At 47.6% G+C, this 18,033-nt stretch overlaps 2 protein-coding genes across 4 annotated transcripts in view; both read right to left on the bottom strand.

Moving 5' to 3' along the window:
• Positions 1 to 1,720: 1,720 nt before the first annotated feature.
• LOC136538747 (salt tolerance receptor-like cytoplasmic kinase 1) lies at positions 1,721 to 3,585 on the bottom strand. Its single transcript, XM_066530709.1, has 2 exons — positions 3,084 to 3,585; positions 1,721 to 2,970 (listed from the first exon to the last, which is right to left on the bottom strand). Exons 1-2 carry the CDS (start codon positions 3,454 to 3,456, stop codon positions 2,273 to 2,275), a joined length of 1,071 nt encoding a protein of 356 aa, XP_066386806.1. The 5' UTR covers positions 3,457 to 3,585; the 3' UTR covers positions 1,721 to 2,272.
• Positions 3,586 to 15,450: 11,865 nt separating this feature from the next.
• Positions 15,451 to 18,033, bottom strand: part of LOC136523687 (uncharacterized) — a 74,344-nt gene continuing 71,761 nt past the window's right edge. For 2 of the 3 annotated variants that reach the window (XR_010776162.1, XM_066517299.1), the window contains 5 exons: positions 17,306 to 17,669; positions 16,824 to 16,919; positions 16,008 to 16,082; positions 15,696 to 15,841; positions 15,451 to 15,604 (listed from right to left, as the gene is read on the bottom strand). Coding sequence is in view for 2 of the 3 variants with exons in the window: in XM_066517299.1 (XP_066373396.1) it covers positions 17,622 to 17,669 (48 nt within the window). In the remaining variant the exon portion in view is untranslated. The remainder of the gene's footprint in view (positions 15,605 to 15,695; positions 15,842 to 16,007; positions 16,083 to 16,823; positions 16,920 to 17,305; positions 17,670 to 18,033) is intronic. The other variant, XM_066517301.1, reaches the window with a different exon arrangement.

Below are 18,033 nucleotides of genomic sequence, written 5' to 3'. Positions count from 1 at the left end.
GATCGAGGGCCTGAACTAGGATAAATCGACTGTCTCTTGCGTTAACCGTCGAGTTCTGCATACACTGAAGCCCAAACATACTGCCCCGGGTACTCCTGTGGCAGGCTATTGGTGGTAAAACATCGACAGCTCAGCGCGTGTTTAGTTGGATCCCAAAATCCCAAAAAGTGCTATAGTGCCTGTCACATCGAATGTTTACGGCTCGTGCATGGAACATTGAATGTAGACGAAAAAAAACTAATTGCACAGTTTGGTGGGAAATTGCGAGACGAACGTTTTGAGCCTACTTAGTCCATGTTTGAACATTAATTACCAAAAAACGAAAGTGCTACAGTAGCCCAAAATTCCAAATTTTTCGAACTAAACACGCTCTCAAACCAGGGGTGTTTAGTTCACCCCAATTCCAAACTTTTACACTATGCAAAAAGAAGATTCTCCGTCACATCAAACTTGCGGTACATGTATGGAGTACTAAATGTTGATGAAATCAAAAACTAATCACACAGTTTGGTTGTACTTTACGAGACGAACGTTTTAAGCCTAATTAGTCAACGATCGGACAATTGGTATCGAATAAAAACAAAACAACACTGTAGCTACAGTGTTGCTACAGGGAATCGAGCGGCGCCAAGTCTTGTGAACTAAACGTGGCCCAGCATACAGCTGACCAATCACGTGTTCCCTGCACCTCACGGGCCAGGATCCTCTGTACGCAGGAAACCAATCACGCCCTTTGTCGCGTTGGCCAGGCGAGGCCTGTGACAGTCCAAGCCAATAATAAATGCGTGCCAGTTCAGAGAAAAAAAACACTGCGCGCCTAGTCTGGGAGCACATGTGTCCCTTTTCAACGGTTTTGTTAAAGTCAAGCTCTTGGCTGGTTCGTCGTGCCGTGCTAAAGACCGTACCATGTTCATTTTGAGAAATTTTGGAGGAATTTGGATAAATTTGGAGAAATTTATGAAAAAAAAATATTGTTCCGAATGAAAAAAGAAGCGGATCAAGCCGGATTTAAGGACACGCAAACATGACCATGTTTTCTGTTTAAAGTTTACGAATATAGACAATTTGTGAAATGAGCCTAACTAAACGGATTTGATGGAAGATGTGGTAATGCATGTAACCACCCAGTTCTATTTGATTTTTTTTTGTGTATGTTTCTTCTTCTTAGTGAAAAATCACATAATTTACCATAGGTTGGCCATTTTTTTTTAGTATGAACAATTTAATGAATTTATCATTACACAAATGAGAACAATTTGTGTTGGCTACATGTTGGTTCTTTCATGCATTTTGCACTGCAATTAGGAAAGAGAATAAGGGAGAAAAAGATATAATTTCTTGACCAAGAATATACGGACTAGTATTTTCTTATGTCAACTGGTAGCAGCCTAGCAGGGTATGGGTTGGTATTATACTCGGTAGAAAGCAGCATGGGCTTGAGTTGTCACCAAGAAAGGAGAGGCGAATATGTGCGTTCAAAACCAGGGTTTGAACGTTTTCAGTCCTGTTCGTTTGTTCTGGTTTTGAACGTTTTCAGTCCCGTTCGTTTGTTGTTTCAGGACTTATCAGACAATTAATATTGTTTTTCTTTTATAATAAACTAATACCAATCGGACTTATCAGTTTAGAAATTAACCAGTCCAAAGCCGTTTGATGCAAACACCCAGTTGTTAGTCCGGCGCGAGCTGACAGTAGAATAAAGTCGTATCAACAACGCCCATTTATTTTTGAAACAAGGACTGCGCCGTTCTGCCATGGGTACATTTTCAAGACGCGATTTCATTTTTCATTCACACAGCTTTCACAAACCAAGCTCTCAACAAATTCAATACAAATCGAAATCTAGCTAAATTATAGGTACAAACAACAGCACGGAAGAAACACTCGATGTACTTTACAAAAACAACAAAAGAAACTACTAATACGAATCAACAAAATCTTGGAATCGTGTGCTGTACGATCCAATTTTTTTTGGGCTCTCCCAAGCAGATGCCGCTTAGGCATAATATATGATGGAAATCCCCCATCAGCACACAAATTAGCCCTGTCTTTTTTATCTCCTCCAAATCTTTCCCCTAAATCAACGCTTTTTCACCGCGCTTTTTTTTTCCCTTTTTTTTCGATTCGTCTCTTTTTGATATGCTCGCCCACTAATAACTCTTTGTTCTCCTAGCAACCAATGGCCTGGCGCCACGTGTGCGACGCACGGACGTCAGCACCGCAAGTCAGATCTGAGCGCCTCGGGGAACGCGACGACTTCCCCCTTCGTGACTCACACCTTCGCGTGGCCGTCCGATCTCCTCCCCACGGCGGAGATGGATCCCTGCGCGCACTGCCCCAGGGTGCGCACCACGTCGGCCATGGACGGCCGGAGGCTGGGGTTCTCGCCGACGCAAGCCGCGGCGAGCGCCGCCACCGCTGCGGCCTCGGCGGCGTCGTAGGCGGTGCCGAGCCTCTCGTCGACCATCCCGCGCGCGTCGTAGCTGGGCGGGTCGCCGCCGGCCCTGAGCCGCGGCGCGAGGACGGCGGTGATCAGCCGGCCCTCCTCCGCGCAGAAGGCCTCCATCCCCGTGAGGAGCTCCAGGAGCAGGACACCGAAGCTGTACACGTCGCTCTTCTTGGTGACGACGCCCGAGCGGATGTAGTGCGGGTCGACGTAGCCCGGGGACCCCAGCATGGTGTGGGCGGACGACCGCGGGCGGACGGCCGCCGAGAACCCCATCCGCGCCGACCCGAAGTCGCACAGCTTGGCGGACATGGACGCGTCCAGGAGCACGTTGGACGCCTTCACGTCGCCGTGCACCACCTGCGGCTCGCAGCGGTCGTGCAGGTACTCGAGCGCGCGCGCCACCTGCAGCGCCACCGACACCCGCCGCGCCCACGGCATCGTCCCCGCGGCCTTGCCCCCGCCGTGGAGCCGCTCGTGCAGGTTCCCGTTCGCCGCGAACTCGAGCACCAGCACGCCTTCCTCTGCGAATCGAAAAAAGCCAGAACCTTTCATCAGCACCACAAGGCGCACTAGCCTTAGACGCCGGAGGCGGCGGAGCGCAAGAAAGCGGAGCAGAGGAGAGGAGATCACCCACCTTGCTGGTCGCAGAAGGCGAGGAGGCGGACGATGTGCGGGTGCCGGACGTGCTGGAGCGCGTCGAGCTCCTGGCGGAACACGCGGTGGAGGCGCTCGCTGCTGCGGTGGACCTTGACCGCGGCGAGCGCGCCGGAGAGGCGCGCGAGGTACACGGTGCTGAAGCCGCCCTCGCCGACGACGGCCGAGGTGAAGCCGCCCGTCATCGCCTCCACCTGCGCCCACGACAGGCCCCGCGGCCCGGCTTCGACCCCCTTCTCAGCCTTGTCGTCGAACGCCCCGAAATCCCCATCGTCCTCGCCTTCCCGGTCACCCCCGGCCGCCGCATTGGCGCCGCACCCGCAGCAGAAGAACCTGTACCTCTGCATTCCCATCTTGTCCAAGGAAGTTTCTTGCACAAACCAGACAGGAGAGGAGAGATGACAGCAGAGGAGGACCTGTGAGGAGGCACCGAGGCTTGTGGGTGAAGGAGGGAGGGAGATGGAGATGGTGCCTCTGCCCTCTGCCTCTCTGTATTTGTGTCTCTGTGTACTTGGGGGAAGCCTTATATACAGGTGGGTGTGGGGAATTCAGATTTGGTGGAGGGTTTGAACTGTGAAGTCCTAACTTTAGGACGTGAGCTGTGGTGGTGATGAGGTAAGCAAGGGAGAAAATTATGCAGCAGTGGTAGGCATGCTGGGGGGTACCTGACATGTGGGCCCACCTTACTCTTTTTTTGGGGGATGTGGGCCCACCTTACTGACAAGTCTCCAATAGTACTATCGTGCCTCACCAAATGTGCTTCTGGAGCTCATCGAACAAACCGTTAATTGTTATTCATATAATCTACTAGTCCTCCATTATCCGTGGAGTTCCATGGATTACAGCGAAATTATGCACTTGTTTAGACGTATAATTGGACCAGTACACCAATATATGTGTGACTAGTAGACACACCGATATATGGATGATCAGTGAGTCTGTCCAGTAGGTGTGGAGCTTGCGCCGGATTAGGTTGCAGCTGAAGCTTAACGGCACACATCATATTCGGATGGTCAAGGAGCAGGCCAGGCCGACGGCGATGGGCGGCGGACGGGAGGGAGCAATGCTTCACACTGTGGCCTGTGGGCGCAGCCGCAGCGCGCAGAGGGCGAGCGAGAGCGATGATGCGTGCTGCTGCTGCAGGGGCAGGGAGGAGATGACGCAGCGCATCCGAGAGTCGTCGCGATAAATGCGTCTTGTTTGCTTGCTTCCGACGATGCAGATGCAATCTTGATTCCCCGAACGAGTAGAGCTGCGTTCGTTCATGCATCCGGTTGGGTTGGTGTTCAGTCGAGCAGAATCCTAATTAATTCCTTTCACAAAAATGCGAAAGCAAATCCTCGCAGTTTGGAATACGGGAATGCTTTCATAGTAAGTTCCACGGGAGTTCAGCTATACATACTTCACCCGAAAAAACTCAAGAGACTTGTACGCGCAACTTTGTGCTACACGGGTTTCAGTTATCTTCAGGACGTGGTTGCTTTTGAGCTGTGTGATAGAGTGATCGGATGTGCATGAGCTTTGATCTGGGAGGGAGGGACAGGGACCAAAAGGTTAAAAGCAGCAAAGCAAGCAAACTTTCCACGCGTACGGGCATGATGAACCACGAGCACACACACAGGGGAGAGGAGACGCATCGGATTCCTGAACCTTCACAAGAACTCCGGCGCCTGCTCGCGTTCACTGAACTCAACAAGCCCGCATGGGCGCGCGTACGTGAACGTTTTTAAAGGTGGCAGATTTATTGCGTCAAGCCACCCGGCCTACCTCCTCCCCTCGCCGGCCGGCTTTTATGGGTCGATCGAAAGAAGATTCTCTCTCTAAATCTCCCTTGCCATGGACTCTGATCCAGTCCAACAAGCCAAGACATGGAGAAGGTGACAAGTCGCTGGAGCCAAAGAGTAACAGGTGGCTTCTACGCTTAAAAACGCCTGCCAAGTTGGCTCTGAATCTGAAGAGTACATTGCGGTTTTCAGACACATCTGATCTGAATACGGAAGCAGTGAAACTCTTGCAGCTGCAGATACATTTGCGTCTGAAGAAAATTCTGAAGGGTGGAATGGATGGAGGTGGACACTGAGATGAGATGATCGGGCATCCATTTCCATTCCATGGGGAGCAATCTCAATCTGTGCCGGGCCCCTTGGAGGTTTGGCGGTGCGTCGGTGGGCGGCCGAGCGGCGGCTCGAGCCCTCGGTGTGACGCGCCACCGGTCAGGCCCTGCATGCGTTTCATCGCCCATTTTGTTTTGTTTCTTCCAGGGAGGGAGGGAGGGCCGGACGGGGGGCGTACCGCGTACGGCCGCTCGCTGCTGATTGCTGAAATCAAGGCCGGCTCGTACGGGGAACAGGCAAAAGGTCGCTGAGCCTGTGTCATCAGGCACAGGGATTCGGACGCCTCACTGGATCATTTGTTCTTCAGGAACAGGACGCTCTAAGTGGGCCTGTACTGTAGCAGTAACTCGCATAGGCCTAGCTAAGCTGAGAGGTCCCAGTGGCTTACTAGTCTGAAACAGCTGGTTGGAAGAACAGTGCCATGGACGACTCAAGTTACGGAGAACAGGGATCATTGTCCTGTGCCACCGGAAAAGATAGGCGATTACTGTTTATTGAGACATGTCGATTCAGTGCTTAGGCCCTGTTCGCTTCTCTTATAATCCCTACTTTTCAGCTTCTTTTATCAGCAAAACAGTGTACTACTGCAAGCTATGGCGCAGTTACAGGACATCAGAAGTTCAGAACTCAGGGCTTGTTTGGCACGGCTCCTCCCGAGGGGCTCCTCCGGAGGAGTTGTGGCTCCTCCAAAACAGCTCCGGCTCCTTTGTTTTTTACTGAAAAACGGCTCCTCCAAGAAAACGTTTTGCAGGGCTCCTCTGGAGGAGCCGGAGAGGAGCCCTGCCAAACAAGCCCTCAATCGGTCAGTCAGCCAATTAGCTTCTACTACTGCATTTCTTCGGCAGGCTTTAGAAAGAGGTGAGCACTGAAAACGAAAGCAAATGGTTGGAGGTGAAGCGAGCTTGCATGTCACAGTTTGGATCGGTGACTGCTGAGCCTAGCTCAGCTCTGAATTGGCCGTGTGCAACACATGTCCGAAAACTGTCTTGGCCTCCACTTCTCTACTGCTACCACCAGAGGCATGCATACAGTTCATATTTCAGCATCAGCTCACGTCCATCTGGTTGCCGCTCGTGAGATATAATATACATGGCGACGCTACCGTGCTAGTGACTGACGGACAGCGTTTGCCAACAACTCCAATGCGTGAAAGCTGAAAGATAACTTGTGACAGTGCACCGCAAAGCCCTCAAGTTCTAGGTTCCACGGTTAAGCAACTGAATAAACAACACTCGTTTTAGTGAAAAATTGTGGAGACGAGATGAACAAAACCAAAGTGATGGGCTCCATGCATGGGGTCGACAAAAATTCAGAGAACACTAATCTGCTGTCGCGGTTAGCATGTCGCCAGAAGCAAGAAATCTCAGCTCAAATATTGAAATCATCATATATTAGTCTTCAGAAGAAAACAATATAGAAATCATTCAGTCGTCAGAAAAAAAGAATATTGAAGAAATCATTGCCTGGTCTTCGATCGGCAAGGGAAAAAATAAAGAATATTGGAATCATCCAGTCTTCAGAAAACGACTATACAAACCATTGTATTGTATGTATGTATTACCTGAGAAATTAGTGTCCCGGGTCTGCAAGCAACTGAATCATTGGTTGACAGAGAAACAGGCAGACACGATATATGAATGGAAAACGCGAAGGGCCTGTGTGTGCTTGTCGTTCGATCGTCCGTCAGTTTTCAGACCTATAGAACGTATCACCGCACTGAATCACAGTTCACGTCAGGATATGGATTGACGTCCATGGCGAGTACAGGTACAGCGGCCGGCCCGGTCGGTCCCAACGTAGAAGACGACGTCCTAACGTAATGACTCAAATCCCGTCTAATTTCTTCTTCCATATATATAGAAATAATACTTGTAGAAAGATTTCAAATTCCGTCAAGAAAGTTCTCCTGTCCTGTCCGACCTCGCAAGAGGACAGCATAGCGATCTCTTGCGGTCCATCTGCTCCTAATTGCTGATGGCAGCAGGGCAGGCACCCAATTCCATCACATTTCTGAATTCTGAATAGCACACCACCGCCCGAATCATCGACTAAATAATTGGGCGACGCAAATTAAACCGATTGATCAGCCACTCGAAAATCACGCGAATTTATATCTCTGGAGGATCAAAGCGATAACGATGTGGCTGTATTTATTTCTGCGAAAGGAGGGACGCGTGAAGCAAGCGAGAAGCTTCACGAGGAGCGTTCGGACTTGCGACGTGTATCCGCTTCTGCAACAGGAGTGTGGAGCCCTAGTAGTAGAGAGAATCAGCTGCGTTGGTTTCAATCAGTCCAAAACAGTCCAGAAACAACCAGTGAATACGCCGAATAAGACAACCAGACATTCGGACAAGACCGACAATATTCTTCCTAACCCGTGCGTGCGGCTACTTATAATAATAAAATAAATAAATAAACAAATTTAGACGATGATTTAAATAGGAAACAGTGTCTTTGTTTGCCTTGACATGCACCGAACGAGCTCAGGTTTGGTGCAATGGATATAGACTGAAAAAAAGGAGAAGAAATAAATAAATTAGCCCAAATTAAATAAAAATGAGTGTGCAGTGTGCTTGGAAGCTACGTGCGAGGAGCAAACGACGTCGCAACTGAACACGACCGTGTTGTAAACCTGCAACAGCGCTTTGCAACAATCTGTAAAACAAACAACCAAACTAGTACTTCAGATGGGTCCGATCTGCGCTGATTGTAACAGCAGCGTTGAAAGCTGCATATTTATACATATCTATAAAAAGGCGTACCCAATTCCGCTTTGTACGGAGTCCGAGGAAGGGTGTCAGTGAGACCGCGACTCAAACCCGGAACCTTCTGATCACAGGCGGTAAGACTCTACCACTTGCACCAGACCCGTCCTTCAAATTTATTTTTATATGATAGATATGTGTAGATATATTTATACATATCTATCATATAAAAATAAACTTTAGCTCGATAGGATTGGCATTTGGCAATGTTGCAAGTTTGGGACCATTGACTGCGTGATTCGGCGTGTCACGGAACAAGCGCCCGTGTGGAGGGTCCCTTGCGAAAAATCCTGTGCGTGCAGCAACCGGACACCGGGACACGGATGGCGTTTGTTTACTCCGGTGTCGGGTGGATCGAAGGTCGCCGCGGATTCGTGCTTCCGATCTTGTGCACGAATTTGTCCGTGTACAATTGCAAATTAAGTTGCGCAAAACGTGTTCGTCTTGTTGGGTGCAGCTGTATACCTGTGCTCTTCTTTAATTTTTCTTTGGCGAGCACGACTCTTATTTTTTGTATTATGCTGAGCTCAGATCTTGTTTCTCATAAAAAATAGAGTTAAATGCATGAGAGCTCCTTGAACTTATGAATGAGTGTCAGCTAGGTCCATGAACTTGTAAAATATATTTCTAGATCTATTAACTTGATAAGTGGTGCACCAGATTGGACACGTGAGCGCTTCATCCAACGTGGCATTGCCACTGCGGCGGTGACAATGTCTAACACTTTTTCCTCATCTTTTTTTATTTTTTTTCTCCCCTCTTCTTTCTTCTCTAAAACTCAGAAACCTGCCGAAGCAATTGGCCATCAGCCGTCACCGCTGTAGCCTCCAGCGCCACAATTGCTGTCGTCGCCTCCTCTCGCGACCTCCTCGGCAACCTCCATAGTCACCACTCACTACTGGAAACCGGCAATTTGCCGAGTGCCTGCAGCACTCGGCAAAGCCCGAAATACACTCGGTAAAGGCTTTGCCGAGTGCCGCACTCGGTAAAGGCTTTGCCGAGTGCAGTCGGCAAAGAACCCATCGGCAAAGGTTTCTTTACCGAGTGCCACATATCGGGCACTCGGTAAAGCCTTTGCTGAGTGTCACGTCAGCACTCGGCAAAAAAAAACCGACGTCAACTCTGACGGCCTCTTTGCCGAGTGCCACCTCAGCGGCACTCGGCAAAGAATTTTTTCTTTTTTTTTTTGAAAATTCTTTGCCGAGTGCCATACTCTTGCACTCGGCAAAGAAATTTTTTTCTTTTTTTTTAAAAAAAAATCTTTGCCGAGTGCCATGGCTCTGGCACTCGGCAAAACTGGGAAATTGGGTCTCTGGTTCCTAGCTTTGCCGAGTGCCATGGTCACGGCACTCGGCAAAGCCCTCTTTTGCCGAGTGTGGCACTCGGCAAAGAGGGGAAAAATACTATTTTTTTTGTTTTTTGCTTTCCATCAGCGCAAACAAAGAAATCACATATATATCAACACATAGCACAGGATATATCACATACACATCCATATTCCATCACATACACATCCATAGCCCATCACATACACATCCACCATCCATAATACATCACATACAAATCCATTGTCCATAATCCATCATACATTCACATCATCCATGACAATACCCATCACAATATATATATGTCTTTAGTAGTAGTCCAACATAAGGCTAAGTCTAACACAAGTCCATGCAACATAAAAAGAAACAAATAAACGGTACCTACTGCCAGCCTCCCCACCCGGAGTGTGAACTGCCACCTTGAGGAGGGCCAGTTGTCCACCCGGCCTGTGGAGAAGGGCCACCTTGAGGAGTCGGATTCGAACCCGCCGACTGTTCCTGCACAAAGGAGAAGCGAATTCATGAGTATCTACAGGAGGGTCGCACAAGCTAAAGGAATAAACAACCATATATACTCACCGGAGTCCCTACAGGACGAGGAGGAGCCACAACTGGAGCGAGCAGCGACTGGGGCACAACCACACCTGGCAAGGTCTGAAGGCTCGCCATGAAGCTGAACATGTCCTGCAGCCTCTGCGTCTCGGCCGCCATCTGGGCTTGTACAGCCTCCATCTGCAGCCTATGGGCCTCCGCTTGGGCCACCTGCTGGGCCTCCAACCTCCGCAAGTCGGCCTGCAACATTCCACCCGCAATGTTTAAACAATGCAAAGGCAAGGTAGATGTGTAAAAGCAATGAACGACGAATAAAACAGTACTAACCTGGAGTTCCGCCATCTGCTGCTGTGAGCTCTGCTGCCGAGAGCGTATAGGGAGGGAGGAGCTCGTGCTCCTTGCTCGAATCTCGGCGAGGTTGGGAACAGAGGCGGAGTCGACTGTGCTGTCCGCCATTCAGTACCGGCCGTGCTGCTTCCCTCCTCCCAGCCTCATCAGGAGGTCTGTGTCCAGGGGCTGGGTGGCCGGATCGAAGTCCTCCCCATGGCGCTCGCGGGCCGCTGAGGTGTACTCGCTAAGCTTGCTGTGGACGCTCGCGCTGGTGTACGCTTCGGGCCCATCCGCCGGGTTGTAGGTGAGTTCCGGGGCCATCGCCTTGCCCTTGTGTGCCAGGGCGTACGCCATGAACTCGTTGCATTCCTGGCCTTGGTGCGCCTGGGACTGCGAGGAAAACATAAAGATGATTACAAGTAATGAAAATTGAGCGTTAGAATAAATAAATAAAGATGAAAACACAAAGAAGATTACCCATGTCCGGGCGTACGTGCTGAGGCTCCGGTTGCCTTAGTGGTGTGGCGCCCCACCCATCTGTAGGCGGCAGTCCCGACGGATGTTGTGCTTCTCCGTCCACTCCTCCGAGAGCCACCTGTCCACAATGGCCTCCCAGTAGAGGCGGTGCCTGGCGCATCAATCAGGACATTGCTGCATGCCATCAAGTTATTGATATATCAGAAGATGAAATGAAGCCTACCTATTCTTCATGGAAGGAGTCAGTATTAATGCTTCGTACTTACATGTGGAGATGTCCTGGTTTATGAGCATCGTACGTGACAACGTGCTCGAAACTTTTTCAAATTTTTTCCACGGCATACGCATACGATACGGCGACAGCTCGACAAATTTCATGACTTTCGGAATTCGTTCGCATTTTATACAATTAAAAAACCACTCCCACGCAAGTTGGCGGCGTTGCCCCGTGAGCACGTTGATCGAAATTTCGAGACAGTTCCTGGATTTAGCCTAAATTTATACTAAGAAACAAGGATAACATTTTTGAACGAATGTAATCTATTATTCGATGCACCTGCAGTTCAAACTTATATTTTCTGGAAAAATTCAACAAAACAAAATAAACTATAGAAATATGCCAAAAGGCAATAAAAATGTCCCAAATTTAAACATGTTGTTTGTGGCAGTGTACTAAAGCTTCAAAAAAAATTGGTGGCAAAAAACCAAAAAAAATTATTTTGCCGAGTGCCAAGTTTTGGCACTCGGCAAAATAAATTCTTTGCCGAGTGCCAAACGGGAGGCACTCGGCAAAGAGGACGCCGCTGGATGCCGTTAAGCCCTACCAATCTTTGCCGAGTGTCTGCACTCAGCAAAGACAGCCTTTGCCAAGTGTAGGTCTTTGCCGAGTGGCAGGCACTCGGCAAAGGCCTCTTTGTCAAGTGTCATATTTTTTCAAGTGCGGCGCTTGACAAAGCAGGTCTTTACCGAGTGTCCGAAATTTGGCACTCGGCAAAGATTTTTTGCACTCGGTAAATCACATGTTTCCCGTAGTGACTGGCGCCTCTCTCCTATGGGCCCCTCTGTGGAACCCATCTATCCGCATCGGCACCCTCGTGCGTTCCTTTTGAGTGTGCCCTACGCGGTGCACAACGGCTATGGACGGCGACGACGGCAGCGAGGTCATGCTCGACTTCGCTTCAACAACCTCATTGGGCCATCCGCCCATCCTGCAGATGGGCTCCCTCGCGCCCGGGCTGCACGGCACTAGGCCGAACAACCGCACGTCAAAGTAAGGTCGCCGGCGAGAGCGTTGATGCGGTCACGAGCCCACGACCGGGGAAATTTTCGATGACAGCAGGGCGTTCATGGAATGCGTGGAGAATCCTCGACCTGGAGGCCGGAGTAGCGGTGGATCAGCCTGGCACCGGTACAACGTGCGCTGGTTGACCGCCGGTGGGACGCCGAGCTCATCAAGGAGCTCGGCAGCTCACCCCGTGCGACCTCTGGATCAAGGACCTGATCACGCTCCCGTTCCAGTTCTTCAAGCAGATCGTGCAGCTGCTACCGCGGCAGGGCATGAAGGAGAAGTATGTCATCCCCGTCATACTATTTTAGGCGACCAATTTGGTGCTCTCCAAGAAAACTCACAAGTTCTGGGCGACCACGGTCCATGGACGAAGCCATCAACGGTGAGACCGACGCGAACACGAGGGTCGCTGCGATCCTGGAGGGCGTGATCGGGCAGTCGGGCTGCTCCGCTGCTCCCGGCCGATTCAGCGGCAGTGCTTGCGTGCGGTGCCAAACCTGTGGCGTTCTACTTCGCTCGCTCGTGCAGTTCGCTGGTGATGGTGATCCGAAGCTCCAGCCGGAAAGACTAGATGAGCTGATCAGAGTCATTCTCGGCCGGCGACTGAAAGACCCACAACCACTTATACGAAGCAATCAACACATATTTAGCAGTAATACGGGTGTTGAATCCTCGATCATGTGACATGTTTGAATTGTTGGCTTGTTGCTAACAAAGAAGAGGATGCCATACTCTTTTTGTTATGCTGTATAGCAGCATCGGGGTTTCATTTGTTCAGGGAGAAGGGGACGCTGGGCGGCCACCTCGATTGCCGAAAGCTGTCTCATGCATGCATGAGGCCGTGGACAACGAGCGAATGCTGCTCGGAGAGGGTGTTCTTCCGGTAGTTCCGCACGGGCGGCCATCCCACCACGGGCCATGGCACCAGCTGCGCTCTACACAGATCGACATTTGATTTGACAACACCCGTTAAGCCTGGCGATTGCGGCTGCCCGGCCTAGGGGCATGCGGCCAGTGTGCGGCCTCTGGGATTGAGAGAGCGCGCCTCTGTAGGATGGCCCGATGAGGTTGTTGAAGCCAAGTTGAGCGTGACCTCACTTCCGTCGTCATCGTTGTCGTCGTCCATAGCCGCTGTGCGCTGCGTAGGGCACACTGAAGAGCAACGCGCAAGGGAGCCGATGTTGTTTGATGGGTTCTGCAGAGGGGGCCATAGGAGAGAGGTGCCGGTGGTGATGGAGGTTGCCGACCAGGCCGCGAGAGGAGGCGACAACAACAATAGTGGTGCTAGAGGCTACCGGGGTGACGGCCTGAGTTTCAGAGAAGAAAGAAGAGGGGAGAAAAAAGAATAAGAAAGATGAGGGGTTAAATGCAAAGCGTTAGACACCGTCACTGCCACAGTGGATGAAATGCCCACGTGTCCGATATGGACCTATGGTACATCACTTATCGAGTTTATGAATTTATAAATACATTTTGCAAGTTCATAGACCTAAGTGACACCTGTTGACAAGTTTAGGGACCTCTCGTGCATTTAACTCTAAAAAATATATATAGCGGTAGTTTGTTTTCATAAGAAAATAATAATAATAGTACCATGCTCGATTGCATCGTGTTGCTCTTGTTCCATGGCCCGGACAAACGTCTCGGTCTCCCAAGCAATAGAGAAGTACGCAAAGGAAACTACGTCGTGCAAGCAGCGCAGAGTGTAGTACTGTACTGGGAACGTGTAATCTAATGCTCGGTGCTTGGACAGGTTAGTGAACCACTCCTAATAGATTCTCTGGCTCGCTAATCCCGTTTAACTTGCCTAATCCGACAATCCCTACTCCCTAGAAGGATCCGGTTGCCCGCGACACAGAGATAAGGTGTCGTGGAGACTGGGGGCCGAGAGATGCACGGGCAGTCTGCGCGGGGATCGGGAGGCAGAACTGCTGGAGGGATATACACTAGTGTTCATCTGTCCTCAGAGTCTTTTATCTGTCGCGGTGTCGACTAATAAATCATCTTGTTACCCATTTTGTCAGCGCCGACTGTGCACCTCGTGCAAAAGCCGTGCGTGCGTGCGTGCATGGCGTAACTTCAAAGAACCTGTCTACTGAACAATCGGTTGTTTTATAGCTTCCTGGCACTCGGTCGTTGGAAGGCCAAAAAAACATCCGAATTCTACAACTAAGACAAACTGGGTGCTAAAGACAAAGAAAACACACGATTTACAAATCCTTATATCAGAATCCAATGGTCACAATAATTACAATCCAATTCTACAAATTTGAAGTATTAAATAGAAGAAAATATATATCAAAATAGCTCATATGAACTATCTCACAATCAAATAAACAGAATTTACATCTCAAATAACTGAAATTTATAGTTACACAGTCGGTATAAATTAAAAAACAAGCCAATGTAATTGCACGCATATGGTACACTAATACAAGGGACTAAGATCTATTGCCATAATTGCACAGAGACTAGGATCGACAGAAAGAGCTCACCATTAAAATACAGAACAAATGATAAATTGTACAAAAAAAACTACATTTCTAAATGTTTTCTATGAATTTCAGAACTCTGAAAAAATTACTGCAAATTGATCACAAATATAACAATTTTCACAATATCTTTTCTAAATAAATCATATCAATAAAACGCACATTGGCACTAATACATATAACAACAACAACAAAGCCTTTAAGTCTCAAACAAGTTGGGGTAGGCTAGAGTTGAAACCCAGCAGAAGCAATCAAGGTTCAGGCACGTGAATAGTTGTTTTTCAAGCACTCCTATCTAAGGCTAAGTCTTTGGGTATATTCTATCCTTTCAAGTCTTCTTTTATTGTCTCTACCCAAGTCAACTTTGGTCTTCCTCTATCTCTCTTCATATTACTATCCTGACTTAGGATTCCACTACGCACCGGTGCCTCTGAAGGTCTCTGTTGGACATGTCCAAGCCATCTCAACTAGTGTTGGACAAGCTTTTCTTCAATTGGTGCTACCCCTAATTTATCACGTATATCATCGTTCCGAACTCGACCCCTTCTTATATGACCGCAAATCCAACGCAACATACGTATTTCCGCGACACTTATCTGTTGAACATGTCGTCTTTTCGTAGAAGCAAATAATACATAGAAGCAAAAAATTTGGACACACGAAATTACACTAGTACAATAAAATTGAGAACACTAAAATGATAAACTGATTTCTTCTATTGCCTCGCCTAGTAGACTTACGAGTCTAAGAACCAACTACATGATACACTACAAGGGTAAGATCACCCCAAACTACTCCAAAATGCCGCCTGAACTAAGACAGAACAACAACAGGCCAAACTTAAAAACGAAAATGATGCAACATGCACTTGCTCAGAGCACAATGCCTCTTACTGAGCAAATGGCTAAAGGGTAAGACCAGTTGCTCGTATAAACCATATGAACATGAACTACTGGCCCACCTTAAAAAAGCCAAATGCTTGAACTCACTAACTGAAAAACAGATAGAATTGCAATTTCACCAAAGACCAAAACTGACAAGAGAAATCAGAAACAACCTACAACTAATGCCAAAGGTAAGTCATCAAACCTGATAACTACCTGCAGGGCATCAAGAATCTAACAACGGCGACAAGTACACCAACAAAAACAGCTAATCCTACAAAAAATGAAACTCCACATCAGTACCAAATTCCTGCTTCAACCCTAGACACAGTAGTGCAAAAGCAAAGAAAACAAAGGGAGCAAACCTTGCAGCCTGATGGAATCACCTCTCAGCAGTGCAAAGAGACCTGGGCAATAAAACGATGAGGAAATGTAACAGCCACAGAAAATGGGCACGACTGCCAATTTTAAACAGCAGAACTTTATATTTCCTTCCACGTTTCTTCCCCTTCTGCAATGGCAGAGAACAAGACAGATAATACAAGTCATGGTGCCAAACACACTAAGAAAAATGAAAACATATTACAAATTACAAAACAATAATGAAAAATTGCGCATTTCAACTAGTGCAATTTCTAGTATTGAAAAAAATGCAATATCAGATCTTGTAAGCTTACTTGCAAAATCAGATCCCTCAGAAGTAAATAGGGCGACATTTGTCTGTCTAATACAAACCTGATAGTAGCTGGCACCTGAAATTATCAACAAAACAGATCAAAACACTGTATTCTTTTTCTGGAGTTGACTCAAGCGTAACCACAATATATGACAATGTGACAAGATCATGTACAAAACAGAAAAACTGAGACGATAGAGCTATTTTGCATAAATTCCAACACAAACAGATCACATGATAAGCCCCATCTTACAATAGATGCATTAATAGTGATGAGAGGATAGAGCTCTGGCTATCCGCTGACTAGCTGCTGCTAGGATAGGGAGACAGAGAGAGACTGAGAGAGAGTGTGTGGGTGGGTGGGGAGGAAGAGAGCCAGCCAGAGGTCCAAGTCTAGGCCAACAGTGGCCTAACCCACACACGAGAGAGAATATTTGAAAGGAGGAGCTAAGTTTGTGGGGTCTGTGTTGCCATAGATCACATTTTTTCAACATCATATATATGGTTCATTGTTTAGAGAAATGTGCATATAGAAAAGCCTCAACTAGAAAAGCCCACTGGTGCATAATCAAACACCATCTATATGTTCTGTGGTGCCATTGAGGCCTATATCTCAAGGCGTACCATAGCACACAAGATGAGGAAAAACATATCAGGTTTTTCCTGTTGTGCCCTAAAAATCCAGAAATGCTTCCTAAATTTTCTGATATATAGTAAGGTAAAATTGCATTCTATACTCAAGTCAGCTTCATCTAAAACTACACCAGAGGCCCCAAACTACGTAAAAGATTGAGCATGGGATGAAGTTGTTCTATACCGTGTTCTTCAACACCTTGGCCATCTTGCAGAATCCCTTGCGCATGACAAACTTGTCATAGAGGCTAGCAGCAAGGACGAGCTTAGATTGTGGGGTCTGTATTGGCACAAATCACAATAAAATAAAATCACAAAAATATGGTGTGTGCTGGTACAAATCATAATTAACAAACTACAATAAACAAAGGAAAAACTGTGTTAGCACAAATAACAAGAAATAATTTTTTTTCTATAAAAGGACAAGGACAAAAATATGATGTGTGCCGGCACAAATCACAATAAACAAAGGATAAGGTGTGTTAGCACAAATCACAACAAATAATTTTTTTTCTATGAAAGGACAAGGACAAAAATATGGTTTGTGCTGACAAAAATTACAACAAACAAAGGACAAATATCTGAATTACAAATGGTCTAAACGTTATGCGCAAAGATTAAGAATCATGAGAGCCAAGATCAGGAGCTTAGCGGTACATAGTTTACCAGAGGAGGTCACGAGGTGCTAGGATATCCATAGTTGTGAATCCGCTGATGCACTGGGCAGCTTGTCCTTCACCTGTCATAATCAAACAGTTAACAAAGTAGAGTACTAAGTGGTACAACCAGTTAAGCACACCTGATTAATGTAGTTTAGGATGAGCTCATGTGTCTTGTTCTGGGCAAGTTGGTTCTGCATCCATACCACAACCATCTCACAGGCATTGCACATTGGATCATAGCCCAGACATCTCACAGGTGAACAGGAAGGAGAATGTGAAGCTTAAGGCATAACCCCTTTTGACGCCCTAGAAGGTGAGCTCTAGAACAGAAGTGGCTGTGAGCATGGTAGTTTGCAGAACCACTGTGCCTGTTGACAAAATACACATGTTCAAACATTTATGCATAAAAAGAACACAAATTAAAAGTTAAATAGGCAAATAGTGTATACTTGCAGAATATATAGATCAACTAGCAGAAAAACAAGAACATGAGGAGGCAAAAATAGTGTATACGATTTTGTGCTTTCATGTTAAGAACAATCTGACCCAATCTTTTAGGTTAGAGTGAACTAGCCTCATCAGTTCCTATTTGTACTATAGATTTTAGGTTCGCATCAGTGTGACAAATAGACGATTTATGCATAACATTGCTTTACGTGTAGTGCTCTTTTCCCCTATTTTTTAATGGATAGATCACGATATATTTTTTCTCGACCACACAAAAGAGTTATG

The sequence above is a fragment of the Miscanthus floridulus genome, chromosome 2 (genome assembly GCF_019320115.1).
Source record: "Miscanthus floridulus cultivar M001 chromosome 2, ASM1932011v1, whole genome shotgun sequence".
Lineage (NCBI taxonomy): Eukaryota > Viridiplantae > Streptophyta > Magnoliopsida > Poales > Poaceae > Miscanthus > Miscanthus floridulus.
The sequence above is the reverse complement of the archived record's forward strand: the minus strand, read 5'-3'. Positions and strand labels throughout refer to the sequence as shown.